Here is a 23,385-nt window from a genome sequence, read left to right as displayed (position 1 = left end):
ATTGCCGGGTTACTTTAGTGACTTACAAACCCACTCACTGCCCTTCGCATATTTCTGGTTTTGCTGCTTTTGATTGTTTTAATTAGCCTGGAATTTCTTCAGTGTCACAATCGCCATTCAAAGTGTGATGGGGTAAGAACATAAGAAATAGGAGCAGGAGTAGGCCATAAGGCCCCTCGAGCCTGCTCTGTCATTCAATAAAATCATGGCCGATCTTCAACCTCAACTCCACTTTCCCACCCGATCCCCATATCCCTTGATTTGCATAGAGTCCAAAAATCTAGCTATCTCAGCCTTGAATGTACTCAATGACTCAGCATCCACAGCCCTCTGGGGTAGAGCATTCCAAAGATTCACAACCCTCTGAGTGAAGAAATTCCTCCTCATCTCTGTTTTAAATGGCCAACCCCTTATCCTGCGACTATGCCATCTAGTTCTAGACTCTCCAGCCAGGGAAAACAACTCTCAGCCTCTACCCTGTCAAGCCCCCTCAGAATCTTATATGTTTCAATTAGATCACCTCTCATTCTTCTAAACTCCAGAGAGTATAGGCCCATTCTACTCAACCTCTCCTCTTAGGACAACCCTCTCATCCCAGGAATCAATCTAGTGAATCTTCGTTGCACCGCCTCTAAGGCAAATATATCTTTCCTTAGATAAGGAGAACAAAACAGTACACAGCACTCCAGGTGAGGTCTCACCAAAGCCTTGTACAACTGTAGTAAGACTTCCTTACTCTTGTACTCCAACCCCCTTGCAATAAAGGCCAACAAGCCATTTGTTTTCCTAATTGCCTGCTGTACCTGCATGCTAACTTTTTGTGTTTCTTGTACCAAGACACCCAAGTCTCTCTGGACACCAACATTTAATAGTTTCTTACCATTTAAAAAATATTTTGTTTTTCTATTCTTCGATTCTTCCTACCAAAGTGAATAACCTCACATTTCCCCACATTATACTCCATCTGCCAGCTTCTTGCCCACTCGCTTAACCTATCTATATCTCTTTGCAGACTCTTTGTATCCTCCTCACAGCTTATTTTCCCACCTAACTTTGTATCATCCGCAAACTTGGATACATTACACGCAGTCCCTTCATCTAAGTCATTAATATAGATTGTAAACAGCTGAGGCCCAAGCACTGGTTCTTGCGGCAATCCACTAGTTACAGCCTGCCAACCTGAAAATTACTCATTTATCCCTACTCTCTGTTTTCTGTCCATTAACCAATCCCATGAGCCCTTATCTTGCGTAACAACCTGTTATGTGACACCTTATTGAATGCCTTTTGAAAATCCAAATATATTACATCCACTGGTTCCCCTTTATCTACCCTGCTAGTTACATCCTCAAAAAACTCTAATAATTTGTCAAACATGATTTCCCTTTCATAAATCCATGTTGACTCTGCCTAATCATATTATGATTTTCTAAGTGCCCTGTTACCACTTCCTTAATAATGGATTCCAGCATTTTCCCGCCAGCTGATGTCAGGCTAACAGGCCTGTAGTTCCCTGTTTTCTATCTCCCTCCTTTCCTGAATAGCAGGGTTACATTTGCTACCTTCCAATCTGCTGGGACTGTTCTAGAATCTAGGGAGTTTTGAAAGATCATAACCAATACATCCACTATCTCTGCAGCCACCTCTTTTAGAACCCTCGGATGTAGGCCATCAGGTCCAGGGGATTTAAGGGTTTTTAGTCCCATTAGTTTCTCCCGTACTTTTTCTCTACTGATAATAATTACTTTAAGTTCCTCACTCTCATTAGCCCCTTGGTTCCCTACTGTTTCTGGTATGCTTTTTGTGTCTTCTACTGTGAGGACAGATACAAAATATTTGTTTAATGCATCTGCCATTTCCTGATTCCCCATTATAACTTCTCCTGTCTCAGCCTCTAGGGGACCAATGTTTACTTTTGCTACTCTCTTCCTTTTTACATACTTGTAGAAGCTCATACAATCTGTTTTTATATTTCTTGCTAGTTTACTTTCGTATTTTATTTTCTCCCTTATCATCAATTTTTTGGTCGTCCTTTGCTGGTTTCTAAAACTCTCCCAGTCCTCAGGCTTACTACTTTTCTTGGCAATATTACAGGTCTCTTCTTTTAATCTAATACTATCCTTAACTGCTTTAGTTAGCCACGGGTGGATCATTTTTCCCGTGGAGTTTTTATTTCTCAATGGAATGTATATTTGTTGAGAATATTGGAATATTTCTTTAATTTAATTTCCCAATCTACCTTAGCCAACTCGCCCCTCATGCCTATTTAATTGGCTTTATTTAAGCTTAAGACTCTAGTTTCAGATTTAAATATGTCACACTCAAACTCAATGTGAAATTCTATCATATTATGATCACTCTTCCCCAGAGGATCCTTTACTGTGAGATTACTAATTAACCTTGTCTCATTACACAATACAAGATCTAAAATAGCCTGTTTCCTGGTTGGTTCCATGACGTATTGCTCTAGGAAACCATCTCAAATGCATTCCATGAACTCATCTTTCAAAATACCTTTGCCAATTTGATTTGCCCAGTCTGTATGAAGATTAAAGTCCCCCACAATTACTGCATTACCTTTGTTACAAGCTGCTATTATTTCTTGATTAATATTCTGTCCAACAGTATAACTACTGTTAGAAGGCCTATAAACTACTCCCACCAGTGTTTTCTGCCACTTGTTATTTCTTATTTCCACCCAGACTGATTCTACTTCCTGATCTTCCCAACCAAGATCCTTTCTCACCACTGTCCTTATGTCATCCTTTATTATTAGGGCTACAGTCAGTAAGACTTCCACTCTCCCGATCAGACTAGCACTAACTGCTCTGTAGTTTCTGGGTAAGTTTGATTAGAATACTGTAGACAAGCTCCAGGCTCTGGAAACGCTGCTCACTGGGAGCTCCTAAAAGCCTGCAGCAGCTTAAAGGGTCAGGGCCAGGCATAACGAAAATACTATTTTCTGCAAACCAGGAGGTTTGTTGGTTGGAAATGTTAGATAGGTCTGCTCAGGAAACAGAGCCCTCCCACTATCCATAATTTACAGATGCAGATGTCAAAGTACTCCTGCAGAAGACTATTTGGTACTGACTGGTTGAGGGCACCAAGGAGAGCAGTAGTGGACAGGTAGAAGGAGGTCGTGAGAGCAGTCAGTGCCCATTCTAGTATTTGGTGCACCACCACTCAATACCATAAAATGTTTAATGACCTTATCAGGTCAGGCAAGGTGAGAGGAGACAGCCAAACCTTCGAAGAATGGATTGTACTAAGCATATCTGCCACTATTTGAGATAAATAACAACACTAGATACTGGCTGTGGTTTTGGAACAACAAGCTATGGTGATGAAGTCCTGCCCCTTACAACCACCTTCCTCTCGCTGTGTTAAAATGCCATGAGATAGTGCAGTGCCCTTTACACTCCTAGTTTTCACCTGCTAGCGTTCCTTCTTTCATAGCCTTATATTCAATCACATGGAATGTCGGTATGGGTTTCCCAGACGTCATCAGTCATTGGTGGGGGGGGTTCGCGGGGGTCCCATCGCGGCAGGTAAGCTTGTTGGGCCTGGATGAAACACTCCTGCTCCTCCTGGCCCACAAGCAGTGCAATAAAGGCACTTACCTGCTGATCCGGACCTTCTCGCCTCCTCTTACATGGCGTGAATCAGAAGGCTCAGGAATCCCGGCCCCCAAGAGTTAAAAATAATAATGCTGGTAAAATGGAGGTTCACAACCTCCTTAAAAGATTTCAGTGACTGACCTCCCTCCCGAGAGTGGGTTGGTCGCCAGCCCCCCAACCTGCCTCCATTCAAACCGGAAGTGGGCAGGTTGGAGGCAAGTTCTGATCGGGTTTTACTTTTTCTCTTACGATTTTTACCTTCTCACCCACCCCCAACCCACCCATTCTTGCGTTAAAATTTACCCCATGAACTCTGCTCCTCAGCAACCCATTTTAACCTTCTTTTCCTCCTCCTAATGCAACTGAGGAAGAAGAAGCAGAGGAGGAAGAAGAATCAGGCCCCTTTACTTCAGGCCCTTCCAGCACTTCATTACATCCACTATCCATCATTTTCTCCGTCTCAAACACCAGCCCAGAAATATCCAGCCAGGAGCCAGAAACGAGTGGATAGGATGATGCGTAGAGCACGAGTGGACAGGAGGAGCTGTGCGTGGAACAGTAAGATCAGGAGATGTTGCCCCCTCAGCTGAAGAACCTGGAGACCCATATCTCACGGATCCAACTTTTAATATAAGAGCATTTGCATAACGTAAAGCACATGTGCAGGTACTGGGGTTGGTGACAAACACTGTGCAGCATATTGTGGGTCAATTGGATGAGTCTACTACCTGCATTTGTGGCCCCTTGATGGATTACTTTGCAGCACTGCAGTCCACCCTGGTGCCTCTGGCAGTTTCAGGGACATTTGCAGGGAGTGCTCTATGATAGAGGCCCAAAGAGTGTGTTGCCATAAAGACTTGGAGTCCAAGATGGGCGGGGCCTGTCCCTTCCAATCTCCAAGTGATTGGGGTTGGGATACAGACACGTATCTCATGGGGTTTCACTGATCTCATATCTGGTTTGCTTCCCCATAGATCAGTGTCTATGCAGAGGTAATGTCCAATACTTGTGGCATGGTAATGATGCACAGAATAATAGTACGGTCTCTCAAGGATAGTAGCATGTGCAAGGCCTTCCACATGCTTCCTCTGATTCCTGCAGTTACACTATACACAAGATAACTAATATATAATGTATACATGTGTTCTGTATATATTACAGATATCCATTACCCTTTATGTATTAGATAGTATATATTACAGGTAGATTCTGTGATTAACCAACGGGAGGTGTGATTTGGGTGTATTTAGGAATATTATTAGCGTAAGGGGATAGCCGATGTTGACTGATCATAGAATCTCCAGTAGTTCCTAATTGGCTTTTTTTTGTCCACGAGATTTCATTGTAAACAGCAGGAATTACTATTATTCACCTGAGTTTATCTGCTGTGAAAATCACCCTCCTCTCCAGTAGAAGAGATGCAAAGACTTTAATGAGCTGGCGGACGCTCAACGACGAAAAGAGACACTCAAAGTTCACATGCTCCAGACGGGAGTCTAGGGGTCTGCACAGCTGGATCACCTGCAAAAGAAGGGCATCTGTCAAATCACTGCATCAGAAGCAAAAATGCCAACAACTATAATAGAACTTTTTTTGGCAGGTTCAGTTTATAGAACAGCCAGGAATAATCTTGCTTCACATCTCTATTCAGAAAGTTGCCATGTTTTTCTACCGGGGATAAGATGGTGGATTGCCAGCTACGGTCACATATTATAATCATGCAGCTCGAACAGTTTTTGAAAGTGGTTTTGTGCTTAGTTTAAATAAAAATTTTGTCAATCATAAAATTTAAGAATTTCTTGCCAGTGGGTGCAATCAGTAAAGCAACATTACTATGTTAACCATTCACTTTGTTGCATGCTTCTCTATATACAGAGCATGTCACCATGACAACACCTCTCATGTTCTCAAATCCTCACGCATGATTTCAAAGCAGAAAATCAGTATACTTCTGGATCATGTGCTGCATAGCAAAAATATCTTAAAGTTACTCAGATATTCAAAAAGTTCTATTGTGTTGTCCTACAGTGAGCCCCATAGAGAATGTATGGGCACAGGAATGATAGAGTCTATCAAGTCGACAGATGAGTTGCAGTTGTGGGTGCATTGATAGGAGGAGGGCCCAATCCTGGACGCACATATGCAACCACATATATCGCATTGGAAGCCAAACGAGATGGATAGATGAGTTGCTTTGTGTACCAGACGCTTGGCAGCCAGATCTCGCAACCTTACAGACTCTCATTCATTCAAACTGACCTGCCAGACGTGATGCAGGTATGGAAAAGGATTAAAAGCCATGGCCGTCACTTCAAGAATATGGCTGTTGGAAACCTACTCAAATTAACTTTATACTCAACAGAAACTGCTATTTTTTTTATTGAGAAACCTAAATAAAGGCACAAGCCCATTGTGCAGAACACTACCAAGGCTAAAAAGAGATGAGGTAAATCCAGAAGTACATAAGAAAATAAGAAATAGGAGCAGGAGTAGACCATCCGGCCCCTCGAGCCTGCTCCACCATTCAACAAGATCATGGCTGATCTTCTACCTCAACGTCATTTTCCTGCACCATCCCCATATCACTTGATGCCTTTAATATCTAGAAATCTATCGATCTCTGTTTTGAATGTACTCAATGACTGAGCCTTCAGAGGCCTGTGGGGTAGAGAATTCCAAAGATTCATCACCCTCTGAATGAAGAAATTTCTCCTCATCTCAGTCCTAAATGGCCTACCCCTTATTTTGAGACTGTGACCCCTGGTTCTAGATTCCCCAGCCAGGGGAAACCTCCTCCCTGCATCTACCCTGTCAAGCCCTGTAAGAATTTTGTATGTTTCAATGAGATCACCTCTCATTCTTCTAAACTCTAGAGAATACAGGCCTAGTCAGTATTACTTAAATAATGTCAACTTGGGGTTTAAAAACCTGCAGAAGGAAAGGAAGACAGATAACCAAGGAATACCACAGTCTGAGGTCCGAATAAATAATGAGTTTGAGTAGGACAGTATAATGAATCTTCACATCAACACTGTGAGAATGTAGGGAAGAGAAAGACTGTGTCAGACAGCATTTTGAAGCTTAGGACAAACAAATGAAGAAAGTTCAGATGAGCACTGACCATAATTCTATTGATAGAATAGTCAACAAAGTCTCGCAATAGAGAAAGAGAAACAGAGACAGAGACAAAAGTGAGAGAGACAACGTATATCAGACAATAAGCTTTTTCTTGTATCTCTCCAGGAGTCTGTGGAGATGCTCTGTGGATATGGGAGCAGTATTCAGGTTTCGTGCAAACTTTGCTTTGTCAAGAGTTAAGGATTGTTGAGGGGCAAAAAGTGCTTTGTACAAAAGAGCAAACAGTTTATTAGAAGCAACTTTTAGAAATGGAGATGTAGGAGTTGCATTTGAAATCAGAGGAGGACCGAGGGTGCAAGTGCCAAAGTTAAGGACTGGTAGCTGCTGGTAAATGCCACTGTAAAAATGAAACTTCATTTAGGTAAAATTGGACTTTGGTGGGGCCGCAAAACAGGTGGTATCATATTCGTCGCCCGATATACGCCCCATCTGATATTCAATTCCATTGACTTCAATAGAACTAAATATCGGGCACGTCGCATAACAGGCGGCAAAAGCGTTTCTGACGGTTTCGCGTGCCTGCCCCCGTCCAATTTCACCCTCCATATTTTTTTTACCTGTTCTTGTGTGGCATAAGAAAACACAAAGACCAAAATACACCAAACATCAGGAAGTTAGAGAATGATTTAAGGTTTTCCCTTACCTCATTTCCTGATCCTGGAAGGAAGTTTCTAACAGTGATGGTTCGCCCTGGAGCAGGGAATGGTGCTTCCATGATGCTCCTCATGAATGGCTGAACAAGGGCAGGGGAAATCACTCGCCGCTTCTCCACCTCATCCAAGATCTGCAGTGCGCCAACAAAATACTTGATTAGTCTTCTGTCTCACTGAAGCGAGACTGGACTGAAAGGACATGGGCATAAATTAGGAAGAGGCACCACAAGCTATAACGTTCTGTCCATGGTTGTAGCACCTCTTACATTTATCACTTAGAAATCCAGGACCTCGCAGATACGGGCATTTAATATTTCTGCTCTAATATTTAGTTTCTGGAGAAAGTAAGTTATGTAAACACACTACTACAAATGACAGACAGGCAAAGATAGTCTTGAGTTATTCAAGACAGTTGTAACAGGTTATAAACAATTACACTATAACAGACTAAATATAGTTCAAAGTGTAAATGCTCCATTGTGACTGCAGAAAGAAGCTCACTCAAGTGCTACTGAGTTGACATTCAGACATGTATGGCGGGGAAGGCAGTGAGAATTGAGCTGGGTGGAAGAGGACACAAGGGCTTAGATTGTATCAGGCAGTGGTAGATTAGCTTGAGTGTTACCAATTGGATTGGCAATCCAGTCGATGTTGGGTAGGTAGTACGGGCAGTGTTGCATTGAGCAACGAATAGAAAGAATCACAATGGGCACTGGCGGTTAGGTTAGAGTGAGCACAGGTGTTTGTAATGTTGCTCCCCTTTTCATTTCTTATTCAAATAAGCAGGAAATACACAGGCAGGGAAGGCTTCTGATTAATACACAAACAGAATGAACACACAGATCTCATTGTCTGCAGCGACATGAAGCGGACACACTACAAGAGGGGCTCGCTGAGTCCGATCCACCAAAAAGGATGCTCACAGAGGGTACCCCGGCAAATAGGTTTATAGGGAACCTAGAAAAATTATCTTGGATCGATGTTGAGATAAATACATAGAATTCCTCAAGTCCTTTTTAAGCATTAGTGTGAGAAAGATGATCACAAATCCTTCCATTAAGTTTCTAATGGAACCTTGTATTTCTTTTGCACAGATTTTCAGATGGGTGGGGAGCGAAACATCCAGGGACCAAGTCCAACAGTGTGAGGAGTTGACTTAATACCACAAGATGTTCATTCACTTCCTCAATCTGTGGAGCCCAGTAATTCCACCTAGCCACCAGCCAGTTCCTGACAAATATTGATCTATAATTATACCTTGGAGAAGAGGTTGAAACAGCCCAGCCGGCTGATGATACAGTAAACTTCAGGCAGACGTTTCCCCTTCCCAGTGGGCTAAAAGGAAGAAGAGGAGATGAAACATTTAACATGTCATAACTGTGTCTCATTGCCTTTACAGAGGGGACTGGATTTAAAATCATCTTAATTTTTAATAAGGCTTTTAAAGTTGGCCCTACCAGTAGGCGTCGGCAATACCCGAATCGTCTGCTCCCGTCTTCTCCGGTCAGGACAAAGGAAAAGGTTTCACTGTTACAGTGGAAAACAAGGACGATTTGTTAGAATACTCTGAGTTATTGTAAACCAGAGCCCTGAGAAAAACTCCCGCAAGGTGAAAAGGGGTGGGGAGCTTTACAACAAAGTGCTGAAACTGGTGTGAAGGATCACTGAGTCTTTAATAGGCTCCAACATGTATGGTATCCAGATGGAAATGGAAAAATCAACACAACGTGGAGTGTACAGTAGGGAAAGGACCCCATTACCCTGCACAGTCACACACACACGTATGTTGTGGTCTTCAACATAACACACATTGTTCAAGGCTTCATTCCTATTTGCGAAATCAGCTAAAATGCCTCACTTGACAAACTCTGCATTGCTACACAACCCTCACTATAAAATATCCTCACGGCAGCGTGCCCACAATACTGTAACATGATCTATAACGCACCCCTCACCATAAAGTACCCTGCTTTCCCCTCCCTTGCGGTAACTCTTAATATAGAATAATAATCATGGGAGATTGTAACTACCCCGAAATAAACTAGCAAGAAGAGGTAATTGAAGGGGTACAGGCAATGGAGTTTTTAACAATGTGTGCAGGACTCCTTTCTTATCCAGTATGTAAAAAACTCAAGAGAGGAATCATCGTTGGATCTAATAATGGGTAATGAACGAGAACAGATAAGATAAGTAAACACCTAGTCAACAGTGATCACAACATAATAAGGTTTAAGATAAAGATCGAGAAGGACATAAGTAAGACAAAGACCAAAGTAATAAATTGGAATAATAAATTAAGGGGATGAGAATGCAACTAGAGAAAATAAACTGGAAAAATTTACTGACAAAGAAATAGAACAGCAGTGGGAAACATTTAAAATGCTGATCAACAGAGTCCAGAAGAAATATAACCCATTTAAAAACAATAACAAACTAGCCAGTAATGACACACCATGGATGAATAAAGAAATAAGGGTAAAACTGAAACTAAAAAAAAGGCATACACTAAGTACATAGACAACAAAGGTGAGGATGACAAAAGGGAATATGAAAAGGTTAGGAAAGAAGTCAAAAAAACAATTAGGAAGGCAAAGAGAAACTACAAAATTAAATTATCGAGGAATATAAAAAGAAATAGTAAAGTATCCTACAGACATATAAATAACAAAAGAAAAATCAGGATAGGGATAGGGCCACTAAGGGATACACACACAGGTGATGAGAGTGAAATGGCAAACATATTAAATCATTACTTTGCCTCAGTATTTATCAGGGAGAGTAACATGGTGGGCATGACATTAGAAAAATACATTTAAGATAGAAAGGGGGAAGATAATTGATAAACTAATCAAACTTAGAGAGGATAAAACCCCTGGTCCGGAGATGGGTTGCATCAGCACATATTAAAAGAAGTTAGGCAAGAGATAGCAGAGGCACTCTTATATATAAAAAATCATTAGAAAAGGGACTAGTGCCAGAGGACTGATGGACAGCTAATGTTCTATTTCCCTTTTTAAATGAGGGAATAGCAAGTCCAGGGAACTATAGACTAATCAACTTAATGTCGGTGGTAGAAAAGATAATGGAATCCTTACTCAAAGATGTAATAGAAAAACATCAAGAAACCAAAAATATAATAAAGAATAGTCAGCATGGATTTCAAAAGGGGTCATGCTTGACCAACCTTATTGAATTCTTTGAAGAAGTAACAGAAAAGGTAGACAAGCGTAATATAGTAGATGTAATATATTTGGATTTTCAAAAGGCCTTCGATAAGGAAGTAGACTCACGACTAAGGTCAGAGCATGTGGAAACCGGGACAAGTGGCAGAATGAGCGTGTAATTGACAGATGAATTTAAATATAGATAAACGTGAGGCGGTACATTTTGGTAGGAATAATAAGGAGGCCACATACTGCTTGGAAAATAAGAGTCTAAACGGGGTAGAGGAGCAGAGGGATTTAGGGGCACAGAAACACAAATCACTAAAAGTAGTGATGCAGGTTAATAAGGGCATTAAAAAAAGCAAGCTAAGCACTGGGGTTCATTTCTAGGGGGATAGAATTGAAACACAGATAAGTTGTGTTAAACGTTGTACAGAACCTTGGTTAGACCACACTTGGAGTACTGCAAACAGTTCTGGTCACCATATTATAAAAAGGATTTAGAGGCACTGGAGAAGGTGCAAAAAAGATTTACCAGGATGATACCAGAAATGAGAGGTTATACCTATCAGGAAAGATTGAACAAGCTGGAGCTCTTTTCTCTAGAAAAGAGAAAGACTGAGGGGTGACCTGATGGAGGTCTTTAAGATTATGAAAGAGTTTGACAGTATAGATGTAAAGAAGATGTTTCCACTTGCAGGGGATGCCAGAACTAGGGGCCATAAATATAAGATAGTCACTAATAAATCCAATAGGGAACTCAGGAGAAACTTCCTTCTCAGAGAGTGGTTAGAATGTGGAACTCACTACCACAAGGAGTAGTTGAGGTGACTAGCATTGATGCATTTGAGGGGAAGCTGGATAATCACATGAGGGAGAAAGGAATAGAAGGATATATTGATGGAGCTAGATGAAGAAGGGTGGGAGGAGGCTCATGTCGAGCATAAACACCGGCATGGACCTGTTGGGCTGAACTGCCTGTTTCTGTGCTATACATTCTATGTAATATGTTCCACAGATTAAAAAAAAAATTTGCTCTAGGCTTGGTGTGAAGGATCATTTGTTCTTTAATGGACATGTGAAGCCATATGTCAGCCAAGTGGGCTATAAAGAAGCCAAGTGTTAGCCTTGGCTCAGTGGTAGCACTCGCGCCTGGGAGTCAAAAGATCATGGGTTTCTGCCCTTCTCCAGAGACTTGAGCACATCATCTAGGCTGACACTTCATTGTAGTAGTGAGGGCATGCTGCACAGTCAGGGTGCTGTCTTTCACATAAGACGCTAAACTGAAGCCTTGCCTGCTCTCTCAGGTGGATGTAAGATCCCATGGCACTGTTTAAAGAGGTGCAGGGCAGTACTCCTGGTATCCTGGCCAACATTTATCCCTCAACCAACGCCACTGAAACAGATTATCTGGTCATTTATCACATCGCTGATTTTGAAACCTTGCTGTGCACAAATTGCTTGCAGGGTTTGCCTATGTTACAACAGTGACTATACTTCAAAGGTATTCTATTGGCTGTGAGATGCTTTGTGATGTTCTGAGAACGTGAAAGATGCTATATTAAGTGCAAATTCTTATTTTAATAATGTACTGGTACAGACACAAAGGGCTAATGGCTTCCATCTGTGCTGTATACTTCTATGGTTCTTCATCCTCATGATAACACTCACATATCCCAAATTCCTCTTACATTCAGCTCACATTATGTAATTCTCAATAATGCCTGTTTAATACCAAGCATTGTTCTAATGAGTTATACAGGTCGCAGAGGAAAGTTTTGTAAAAATAAATCACTTTACAAACATGAAGAAACTCATTAAACTTGATGCAGTTGAACATTCAGCCATTACCAAGCATCCCACCCCCACCACCCATTGGTTGAGAAGAGGCATGACTGAACATAACCTAATAAAATAAATACCTGGCAAATTCGGACACGGGAGCCCAGTCTCTGGCATCAGGGAAGCAGAACTGTGGGATGACTTTTAACTGGTCCTCCGTTTCCCGCATGAACTTGAACGGTTTATCCAGCTGAACCACAGGGAAAAATGATGGTATGACACACCATGCTATATTCAGGCCCTCCACACTATTCACCATGAGGCACACACACTGCTTAATATCACATTTCAGATACACATGCTGTACATACACGCATACACTACACTGCTCATGATGCTTCATGTCTCAGATCATAAGTCATGCTCCATACTTCATCTCTCACTGTAAAATACCCTTACTCCTAACTCTTCCTGACAGTGGGGAATATTATATTGCCTTTTGGGAAACACAAACCAACATCATGTCTCCAGTACCACAGAATTACTGATAAATTAGAAACGAATCAACAAAACCGTGCCAGAAAATTTAGCCATAAATTTTCAGTTTTTCCACAGCATGAATTCAGAGGTAAATATTTGCTAACACAGCGTTTAAAAGAGGAGGAAAGTTTCTAGGGGTACTTTTTGTTCAAAGTGCTCCACCAGTGTCTATGCTAAAGATATTTAATTATAATAATCTTTACTGTTCTATAAAATAGTTTGTCATGGCATTTTGAGTTTCCTTGCCTCTAAATCCAAGCCAGATCAGCCACCTGTGTCTTTCACTTTAATGGAAATCATAACTAATCAGGCTGGGAGCCAATGTGGAGATGCCCAGCTCTGGGATAACATGAAGCTGGCAAAGAATGCAGCATTCCCAACAGGTGACCTGTTTTTATAGCATCAGGTGGTTCCAGATCAGCTCCCAGACTGCTGTTAAATTACAGCCCTCTTTAAAATATATGGTGCCATTCAGGGATTCAGTCTCTTGAGCAGACCAGGAGGGGAGAAAACCTGAAATGGCGGGTGTCTGCAGCAGAAGGAAATTCAGTGAAGAAATACTTTTATAGTTATATATTTTAGGAGACATTGGGAGTACTTTGAACAAGTTCCTTCCTTTTTAATGTATGGGTGTGTTGAGTTAATGACTAACCGAGTGAGATGTGATTTAGCAAAAGTGGACTGGAAACAACTACTTGAAGGTAAATCAGTGTCAGAGCAGTGGGAGGCATTGAAGGAGGAGATAGTGAGGGTTTAGAGTAAATATGTTCCCACAAAGCAAAAGGGTGGGACTCCCAAATCTAGAGCCTCCTGGATGTCAAGGAGCATACATAAGGCAAAAAAGAGAAGCTTACGTCAGATAACGAGAGCTCAATACTGAAGAAAGCTTAGAGGAGTATAGAAAATGCAGGGGTGAAATTAAAAAGGAAATTAGGAAAGCAAAGAGAGGGCATGAAAAAATATTGGCAAGTAAAATCAAGGAAAACCCAAAGATGTTTTATAAATACATAAAGAGCAAGAGGATAACTAAGGAAAGAGTAGGGCCTATTAGAGACCAAAAAGGTAACCTGTGTGTGGAAGCAGAAGATGTGGGTATGATTCTTAAATGAATACTTTGCGTCTGTCTTCACAAAGGAGGGGGACGATGCAGACATTGTAGTTAAGGAGGAGGAGTGTGAAATATTGGATGGGATAAACATAGTGAGAGATGAAATATTAAGGGGTTTAGCATCTTTGAAAGTAGATAAATCGCCAGGCCTGGATGAAATGTATCCCAGGCTGTTAAGAGAAGCAAGGGAGGAAATAGCAGAGGCTCTGACCATCATTTTCCAATCCTCCCTGGCTACAGGTGTAGTGCCCGAGGACTGGAGGACTGCTAATGTTGTACAGTTGTTCAAAAAGGGAGAAAGAGATAGACCGAGTAATTACAGGTCAGTCAGCCTAACCTTGGTGGTGGGCAAATTATTGGAAAAAATTCTGAGGGACAGTATTAATCGTCATTTAGAAAGGCATGGATTAATCAAGGACAGTCAGCATGAATTTGTTAAGGGAAGGTTCGTGTCTGACTAACTTGATTAATTTTTTTGAGGAGGTGACAAGGAGGGTCGATGAGGATAGCACGTTTGATGTAGTCTACATGGATTTTAGCAAGGCTTTTGACAAGGTCCCACATGGCAGACTGGTCAAAAAGTAAAAGCCCATGGGATCCAAGGGAAAGTGGCAAATTGGATCTAAAATTGGCTCAGTGGCAGGAAGTAAAGGGTAATGGTCGACGGGTGTTTTTGTAACTGGAAGGCTGTTTCCAGTGGGGTTCCGCAGGGCTCAGTACGAGGTCCCTTGCCTTTTGTGGTATATATCAATGATTTTTTCTTAAATGTAGGGGGCACGATTAAGAAGTTTGCCGATGATATAAAAATTGGCCGCGTGGTTGATAGTGAGGAGGAAAGCTGTAGACTGCAGGAAGTTATCAATGGACTAGTCAGGTGGGCAGAAAAGTGGCAAATGGAATTCAATCCAGAGAAGTGTGAGGTAATTCATTTGGGGAGGGCAAACAAGGCAAGGGAATACACAATAAATGGTAGGATACATAGAGGAACAGAGGGACCTTGGACTAAATGTCCACAGATCCCTGAAGGTAGCAGGACAGGTAGATAAGGTGGTTAAGAAGGCATACGGGATACTTTCCTTTATTAGCCGAGGCATAGAATATAAGAGCAGGGAGGTTATGCTAGAACTGTATAAAACACTAGTTAGGCCACAGCTAGAGTATTGCATACAGTTCTGGTCACCACATTACAGGAAAGATGTGATTGCACTAGTGAGGGTACAAAGGAGATTTACAAGGATGTTGCCAGAACTGGAGAATTTTAACTATGAGGAAAGATTGGATGGGCTGGGGTTGTTTTCTTTGGAATAAAGGAGGCTGAGGGGAGATTTAATTGAGGTGTATAAAGTTATGAGGGGCCCAGATAGAGTGGATAGGAAGGACCTATTTCCCTTAGCAGAAATGTCAATAACCAGGGGGCATAGATTTAAAATAATTGGTAGAAGGATTAGAGGGGAGTTGAGGAGAAACTTTTTCACCCAGAGGGTGGTGGGGGTCTGGAACTCACTGTCTGAAAGGGTGGTAGAGGCAGAAACCCTCAACTCATTTAAAAAGTACTTGGATGTGCACTTGAAGTGCCGTAACCTACAAGGCTACGGACCAAAAGCTGGAAAGTGGGATTAGGCTGGGTAGCTCTTTTTCAGCTGGCACAGACACAATGGGCCAAATGGCCTCCTTCTGTGCTGTAAATTTCTATGATTCTATGAACCTCCTCCACCTTTTTGTCATTGCATCAGAAATTTCAGGAAATATATATTTTTTAAAATCTGTAAACAGTTCAACATTCCAGACCACTGGAGCAGATGGGAGAGGGAGAAAGGGCCTCTTCTTTCTCTGAAGTTGAGCATCTTCTTACCTTCAGGGGAAACTGTTGGGTGACCTCAGGTATGTACAAACTACTTCCCTTCTTCATGTGGAGAGCTACCACCACAAAGAACTCAAATAACTGCCACTCCTGGAACTCGATGAGATCCCTCTCCAAGGTCCGATAGCGACCCCTTTGCTTCAGCATGGACTTGACTAGCACAAGGCGCTGGCTGTGAGCTATGGGTGGGGGAAAGAGGGGGGGGGGGGCGGGGAGGGAATGAGAGATGAGAATTAATTTCACTGAATCCAGTGGTGTATTAATTAATAATCAGTCTTAATAACTGAAATGAAATGTCAACCATTATTTAAAAGCCTACATCTTAATATCTTGTTCAAACTCCACTGCAGCATCTATTCGCAGGCACGATCCCACTACTGAAAGGTGAAGGGGCTGGACCTGCTCAGTTTTCTGATCGTGGCTAGATCATCCCTTTTTACGTCACCTACATGTATCAAACTCATAAGAACAGATTTCCCTGTACCCCCTGCCTGCCCTGGGGCTGAGTGGAAGCTGCACACCCAAAGTTCACTGATCCTTATCCAGGCTCCAGAGCACCAGGATTTCTTGTGCCAGGTCATTAACATGGCCCAGTGACAGTCCCAGCACAGTCTGCCCCCTGGCAGGGCACAGTGCCGGTGGAAAGGGTAGGAAATTGAAGCAAATTTCTCAGGACTGCATCAGGTCTTTCTGGCTGCTACTGGAGATTAGCGGCCTGAAGATCCCGATCCTAATCCACACCAAGTCCTGCTCACTCATGGAATGTGCTCCAGCCTTCCAGACAACATTTAATGTAGATTAATGCACACGGGTAGAGCCATGCAAGGCTCCAAACTAGAGTCTGTTGAGAGGGAAAGAGACCTAGATATTATAGTGCACGAATCCCTAAAGGTTCATGATCAGTACCGTGATGCTATAGGATAGGCTAATAGAATATTGGAATGTATTTCCAGGATGATGCAATATAAAACAAAAAGCATTATAATGTCCTTGTAAAAGACTTCAGTTAGGGCTCATATAGAAAACTGTGCAGTTTTGGTCCCGTCACATTGTAGATGTTACATAGGCCACTAGACTGATACTTAGTTTAAAGGCCCATAGTTATCATGATAGGTTTAGAGAGTTGGGTCTTTTTACTCTACAAAAGCATAGACTTTGGGGAGATACATGAGGTATTTAAAATAAATGGGATTAGACTATTTGAATTAGATAAGTTACAGAGAACCGTATTGGAAATATATCGCCGTTCCTTCATCGTCGCTGGATCAAAATCCTGGAACTCCCTACCTAACAGCACTGTGGGAGAACCTTCACCACACGGACTGCAGCGGTTCAAGGCGGCGGCTCACCACCATCTTCTCTAGGGCAATTAGGGATGGGCAATAAATGCCAGTCTCGCCAGCGACGCCCGCATCCCATGAACGAATAAAAAAAAAACCAGGGGACATAAGTATGTTACGTAAGCATAGAACTAGACTAACTATCGGGAGCTTTCTCTTTTCACAGAGGGTCATTGACCTCTGGAACAAGTTGCCTGATCGTGCAATGAGTGCAGATAGCTTACAAACGTTCAGAAGGGAGCAGGACAATTTCCTGGCCGAGGCTAAAATCACAGAGTACAAAAGGTAAATGGAAAGTTGGGTGAGATACATCATGGCCAGTGTTATCTCCTGGAAATCATTTTGATCTCCTTTGGGGCGGGGAGTGGGGGGTCAGAGAAGAATTTCCCAGAATTATACTTTTCCCTGAATTGGCCTAGGCTTTTTTATATCTATTTTCTCCCTCTCCCAGGAGATTACATGGCTGTTGGTGGGTGGGAGCATTGGGGATTGTGATGCCTAATCACAACATGACTATATGGGACAGGCTTGATGGACCAGCTGGTCTTTTCCTGTCCATCAATTTTGTATGTTTATATGATCTACAACATTTAAAATTTAAAATTGTATTCAAATCATTCCATGGCCTCATTCCTCCCCATCTCTGATCTCCTCTAGCCCTACAACCCCACCCCCCTCAAAACTCACCGTTCCTCTGACTCTGGCCTCTTGTGCAGCTGGTCTCTTCGCCCTATCATTGGCAGCCATGCCTTCAGCTGCCTAGGCCCCATGCTCTAGAATTGTACCCCTAAAGCTCTCTGCTTCCACCTGCCAATCTTCTCTGAAGACCATCCTTCAAACTTCTTCGGCTAAACTTTTGGTCACCCTACCTAATATCTCCTTCTTTGGCTTGGGATCCATTTTTTTGACTGCACCTCTGTGAAGCAGCTTAGGATATTTTCTTACGCGCTATGTAAATGTAGTTATTGTTGATTAAACCCACATCCAGCAAGGGCTCTAATTCAAAAAAAATGACTGACCTTTGAATCTTCAGTCCACCCCTGGGACCCCTAAGGATTGTGGTGTCCAGAGGCAGGCCACACCACCATGTTTATCTGGGTACCCTTTTGCTGGGGCGCACAGCCAGTAATTCTGAAGGAAAATGTGGCAGGTGACCAGAACATCCCTTCCCACCTCATTAGCATTGGTACAATGGGCCTGTGTCTACTATAGGCCCTGTTCAATGCCCCCCACGAAAACTCTTGAAATTGTGAGGGTACAAAAAAAAGAGAAGAGACCCAGCAAAATTGGTCTTTGCCCCTCTTTCCTGACCTTTGCACCTGAGACAAAGGTTAAGAAAATCAGCCCCTATAGTCGCCTCCAATTGGGGCAATTGGTGTAGAAAACTTTTTTTTAAAAAGCTACATTGCTGCTAGGCTCCCCCTCTATTTCCCAGGCAAGAGGTTGTACAGGAAAATATATTTGATCGAATGGAATAGTGACAAACAAAATTTTACTGATTGTAAAAGTTATTAATGATTAATTTGTATAGGAATTTGCTTACCTTTAAGTTTCTCTTCAGTCTCGCTGTCAGTTTCGCTGTTTTCATCTGTAACTGAATCAGAATAAGAAGTCTTATTAAGGAAAGACTACTGACACACTGTTAATTTGTAAACAAGGTAATGCAACAAGATTGATATAATTTTCAAGTTATTTTCTGAGATTCAGCACCACCAGTTTCTCTTGTAAATGGATCCCATATCCCTTACTATCAGGACTTTATCTTTATTGCCCAATATCTAGTCCTTTGATAGCAGTACTTGGGGGTTGTAAGAATGAAACTCCTTGTTACATGAGCTGGATGCTGTAATGCTGAACGTGCTGTCATGTGTGCTTCTCCAATCTTCCGAAAGGTGGACTGATTAACACTTACGTGAGATGAGGCCAAGCATAAATCAGTGAACAGGTTTCAGTTATAAACCATACATGAACAAACAGAGTAACGATTATTGCTTATTTCATAATGTTCCTTGTAACAAGGAAAGTAACAATGGTGCTGTTAGATATAACTGTCCTGATCAGTGGTTCCTTTGAACCTGATTGGCACTATCAGAAAAGGGGGTTCCTAGAAACAAACTCCTGCTGAGTTCAAATCTATGAGGCATTCCAACAACTAACATGTGGTGTCTAAATGTCTACCATAGTGTCAAGGTGAAGTAGAATGCAGGTAGTACTGCTTCACAAAATGTTCCTCTAGCTCTAATCCACATCCCCAAGCATTTGACTGGTCTGTGGGTTTAATCCCCTTGTGACCTAAATTTAATTTAATATCACCATTTTAATATAAATTCTTCAGTGGTCGAATAGTCAGAAATTCCAATATGTAACAAGACTCTAACACTATTGTGCACATACAGTGCATATATTTTCTAGCTAAGTAATGTTTCCATTCATCAAGTTTAAAGGATTTTTGTGGCCATTAAAATGGTCTATTATTGAGTCTATCACTAACAATAAATGCTATTCAGTTACAATGTGCTGTACAATAGTTTGGTACATCATTGCCAAACATTACCTCTTCCTGTGCTGGATTCAGAAGACTGAGTGATCCTCTTCACTTTCTTTTTCCCCCTCCTGGCCTCGTAGATTGCATTAATTTTCAACACCACCTGCATTAGACAAAAGTGAGGAATGCTATCAGTGATGATCCAAAGTTAAGGGATTAACTTTGCTGCATATAAATTGCTGCTCAGGGGATTACTGGACCATTCGTTTGGGCTCAGTTTGTGTTGCTGCACAGAGGTTGCTGTGGCTAATTTTGGAAGATATTCTATTACTCCCGTCAAGGATGACCACCCTGTCACAATTTCTGCTGAGCTACTTTTTAATTGGTTTATTCTTACAAATATTTTGAGTTGATGACAGTCACTGTTTGCAGCAGACAAGTTCAGATGATGATTTACTGTGGCACTCAAACTAATTTTAAAAAAAATCTCCTGTGGGCAGAAACGTACCTTAGGAATCTTTTTTCTTCTCTTTAATAATTGAGAGTCTCCTGCCAGGCTCAACGTATCATCTGGGCTGCTGGGGGTGGACGGCGGGCTGGCTTTTGGCGGTGAAATTACCCCGTCTTTATTGGTTTTTCTCAGATCCAGCAGTTTGAAACTCCTCCTTTCTGAGGAGTGTCGGAAGAGGGAGGGAGTCTTCAATGGAAGCTGTGAAGACAGAGCAGATCTCCAGATTAACCTTCACAAATACAGCAGAATAAACAGAGTTAACCAGATAACTACTGGCCAGCATTAGAGAAGAAATACATGATTCCTAGAATTAGTGGTTCCAGTATTGGACTATTCTGATCAAATCCTGCCCAAAGGAATTGAAGTAATGCTGTCCAGAAAGTTCTAGATCTTGAAAGCTGTACTTTAACACATTCAGATCTTCATTTTTCAATCTCATTCCGCTGAGCTCGTCATCTGAAATGTTGGATTTGCATTTAGCTCCAATATTAAAGGCTCCCAATCAAAGGGGTCTGGCGGATTTAGCGAGAGCCTAAGACTCCCAATTCAAAGGGTCTTCAGCTCTCGTTACAAAACACTGGATTTCCAAAACAAGAACAAAATTCAAATACCACTCTTGACTGCCAATGAAGCTGGATTCATATCATTGACCAGATTTTATTTGGTGTCCTTTGGACTGCTGAATGAAGTAATTTGTTACAACAGAGCACTCTTCTTTGGAAGGAGGCACAGGAAAAGCAGGCTAGACCCATCCATCTACAAAAGCCCACCTCCTATCAAGTCAACTATGCAGTGGAATTGACAGAATGAAACTAGGCAAATTCTGCAACGGGTGGGCAATCCGCTCTGCCAGATTACCGCCCAAGCGGTAAAGATGAAAATCTACCCCATTCACATTACCTTTGTAGGAGTCTCTGGTCTAATTTCTGATGGAGACCCTGGTTTTGGGGTGGACCCAGCTGATGAAGGATGAACTTGGACACACTGTTTCCCAGGGGATTGCCGGTGTGCAGACTCAATATCTTCATACGGATTTTCCTTGGGGATGTCTGCGATATCAATTGAAATAATAGCAGTAAATATATTAGTCATTTACACTTCTCATAGCCCCTTAAGAAACTTGAATGTTTTTACCCTTCAATCTATCATCCTGTGCCCTTACATTAGTACTTTCCAAAGTTATGGAAATCATTGTTAACTTGCAAATTATCTCTCATTTTGAAAATTCTGGAGTAATCCTTCATTGTCAGACTAATTTTTAATATGGCTATTCCAGTGGTGATCATTTTGCCTATGTTACACATCACTGGAACTCTGTTTAACACTTTGGTGAATCATCTCCAAAGCCTTTAACAAATTATCCCACCCGCACATCTAAACAATAACAACAACAACTTGCATTACCAACATCCGACTCCCTCCAAAGCAGTGTTCATAGCTATCCAGTTTTCTCACCAGGAACTTTATCTGTGCCATAGTTGGAGATTAAACCAGTAACTCAGGGGGTCGCCAGAATCTGTCCTCGGTCATCCTTACTCCTTCGTAGTAATGTGTTCCTCCACCCATCACCTAATTCCCCCCACTCTTTTTCCGATGATACCATTCTACATTCATCAACTTCCTTTGTATCAAGCAGCCGTCCAATGGCTGAATGACTAAATCTTGATCTCCTCCATACCCTTTGATCGAGCAAAGAAAACCTTGTTTTTCAAAGTGATTTTTCATGCCTCTTACATTAACAGCTACCACCTCTTATGTTTAATGGCTTCCACTTTAGTCCCTCCACACCAGTCAACATTCTAGGCCTCACACTCACCTCTAACCTTAAAAGGAACACACACATTTTCTCCACTGATACAATTACCTCCAACAGGCTCAGTTTAATTCTCTTGCCAACCATTTTTTTTTCCCTGAACAACTCTTAGCTCCTTATAAAGCCCAAGTCCAAGACTTGAATACTGCTCCATAGCTGGGAAGGCTCTATTAACACCTCTCTCGCACTCTGAAAATACAAGAAAAAGATGGGGCATCTGATAAACAATCGCTCCAACCTCGACTCTCTCTGTTGTAACCTTTCTTGTCTTTTTATATTTAGTCAATCGTACTAATGGTCACTACGTTGAAACTTTCTCTTCTATTCCTTCAAAGCTTCAACTGTGTCTTTCTACATGTACGTCCTCCTCCCGGTGTTGAAATCAAGACTCACTGCACATTCCAAATTTAACCCATTCTTTAAACTGTGGAAATCCTTATCCTCCTGAGCATCTCCTTCACACATTTAAAATTCAAACTTTGCATTAATTAATCACTACTGCTTGATAGTCTTCATTTTATCTTTTACTGTATACCCATTTCATCCAAATCCCTTTATATTTAGTTTGCCAGTTTCCTTTTGTTTGAAACCCTCTCTATTTGGGTATCATCTGCAATCTTAGACACCTTTGTTTCTGTCCCTGGCTCCATTCTTTTCTATACACTGAAAAGCAATAGCCCAGCATTGATCCCGTGGCATTCTACTAGTTAGCCTTGCCAGGTCAACGCAGCTCCATTCACATCACCTTTTGCATTCTCTGGTTTGGCCAATATTCAATCTACCCAAGAAGCTAGCCTCTTATTCCATAGCTTCTTACCTTGTGAACTAATCACTTGTGTAGTACAGTATCGAATGCCATGATTAAATCAAAGAATTCCAATAAATTTGTCTGGTTAAACCTTCGTCTCATAAATCCATGCTGACTCCCTCCTACCATGCCGGACCAATCTAGGTGTTTCATTGTCCCCTCTTTTAGAATGCAGTCTAATACTTTACCTGCAATGGATATTAGGTTCACTGGCCTGTAGTTTTCTGGGTCATCCCTCTCCCTATAAAATACTGGTGTTACGTTTGGTACTTCCCAATCATCGGGAACTACTCCTGTTTCTAATGAGTGCCTAAAGTAGTGGCAAGGATGTAACTGATTTTGTTGATGCCTTTAATTTTCTCCACCCATTCGTGACTGCTTTATCTGAAATTTCTATTTCTTTTAATACTTTCTGTCCCTTCTGGAAAGGCAACTCCTGTGCTAGGGAGACTGTCCATAGTCTCCTCTGTGAAGACAGAAGAGAAGAATTCATTTACTATCCCATAGTCACTTGATAGCATGTCACCTTTGGATTCTTTTAATGGTTCTCCCATTTGCTTATTCA

The 23,385-nt window shown here is 41.7% G+C and overlaps 1 protein-coding gene across 2 annotated transcripts in view; it reads right to left on the bottom strand.

Annotated features, from left to right (window-relative positions):
• Window positions 1-23,385, bottom strand: part of si:dkey-82f1.1 (DENN domain-containing protein 2A) — a 118,463-nt gene that overhangs the window by 17,159 nt on the left and 77,919 nt on the right. For both annotated transcript variants that reach the window (XM_067999666.1, XM_067999665.1), the window contains exons 5-14: window positions 21,100-21,248; window positions 20,197-20,397; window positions 19,758-19,851; window positions 18,747-18,797; window positions 15,855-16,042; window positions 12,495-12,604; window positions 8,866-8,935; window positions 8,666-8,743; window positions 7,399-7,539; window positions 4,990-5,138 (exon numbers count right to left, since the gene is read on the bottom strand). In XM_067999666.1, the coding sequence (XP_067855767.1) occupies window positions 4,990-5,138; window positions 7,399-7,539; window positions 8,666-8,743; window positions 8,866-8,935; window positions 12,495-12,604; window positions 15,855-16,042; window positions 18,747-18,797; window positions 19,758-19,851; window positions 20,197-20,397; window positions 21,100-21,248 (1,231 nt within the window). The remainder of the gene's footprint in view (window positions 1-4,989; window positions 5,139-7,398; window positions 7,540-8,665; window positions 8,744-8,865; window positions 8,936-12,494; window positions 12,605-15,854; window positions 16,043-18,746; window positions 18,798-19,757; window positions 19,852-20,196; window positions 20,398-21,099; window positions 21,249-23,385) is intronic.

Source organism: Heptranchias perlo, chromosome 18 (genome assembly GCF_035084215.1).
Source record: "Heptranchias perlo isolate sHepPer1 chromosome 18, sHepPer1.hap1, whole genome shotgun sequence".
Taxonomy (NCBI): domain Eukaryota; kingdom Metazoa; phylum Chordata; class Chondrichthyes; order Hexanchiformes; family Hexanchidae; genus Heptranchias; species Heptranchias perlo.
The sequence above is the reverse complement of the archived record's forward strand: the minus strand, read 5'-3'. Positions and strand labels throughout refer to the sequence as shown.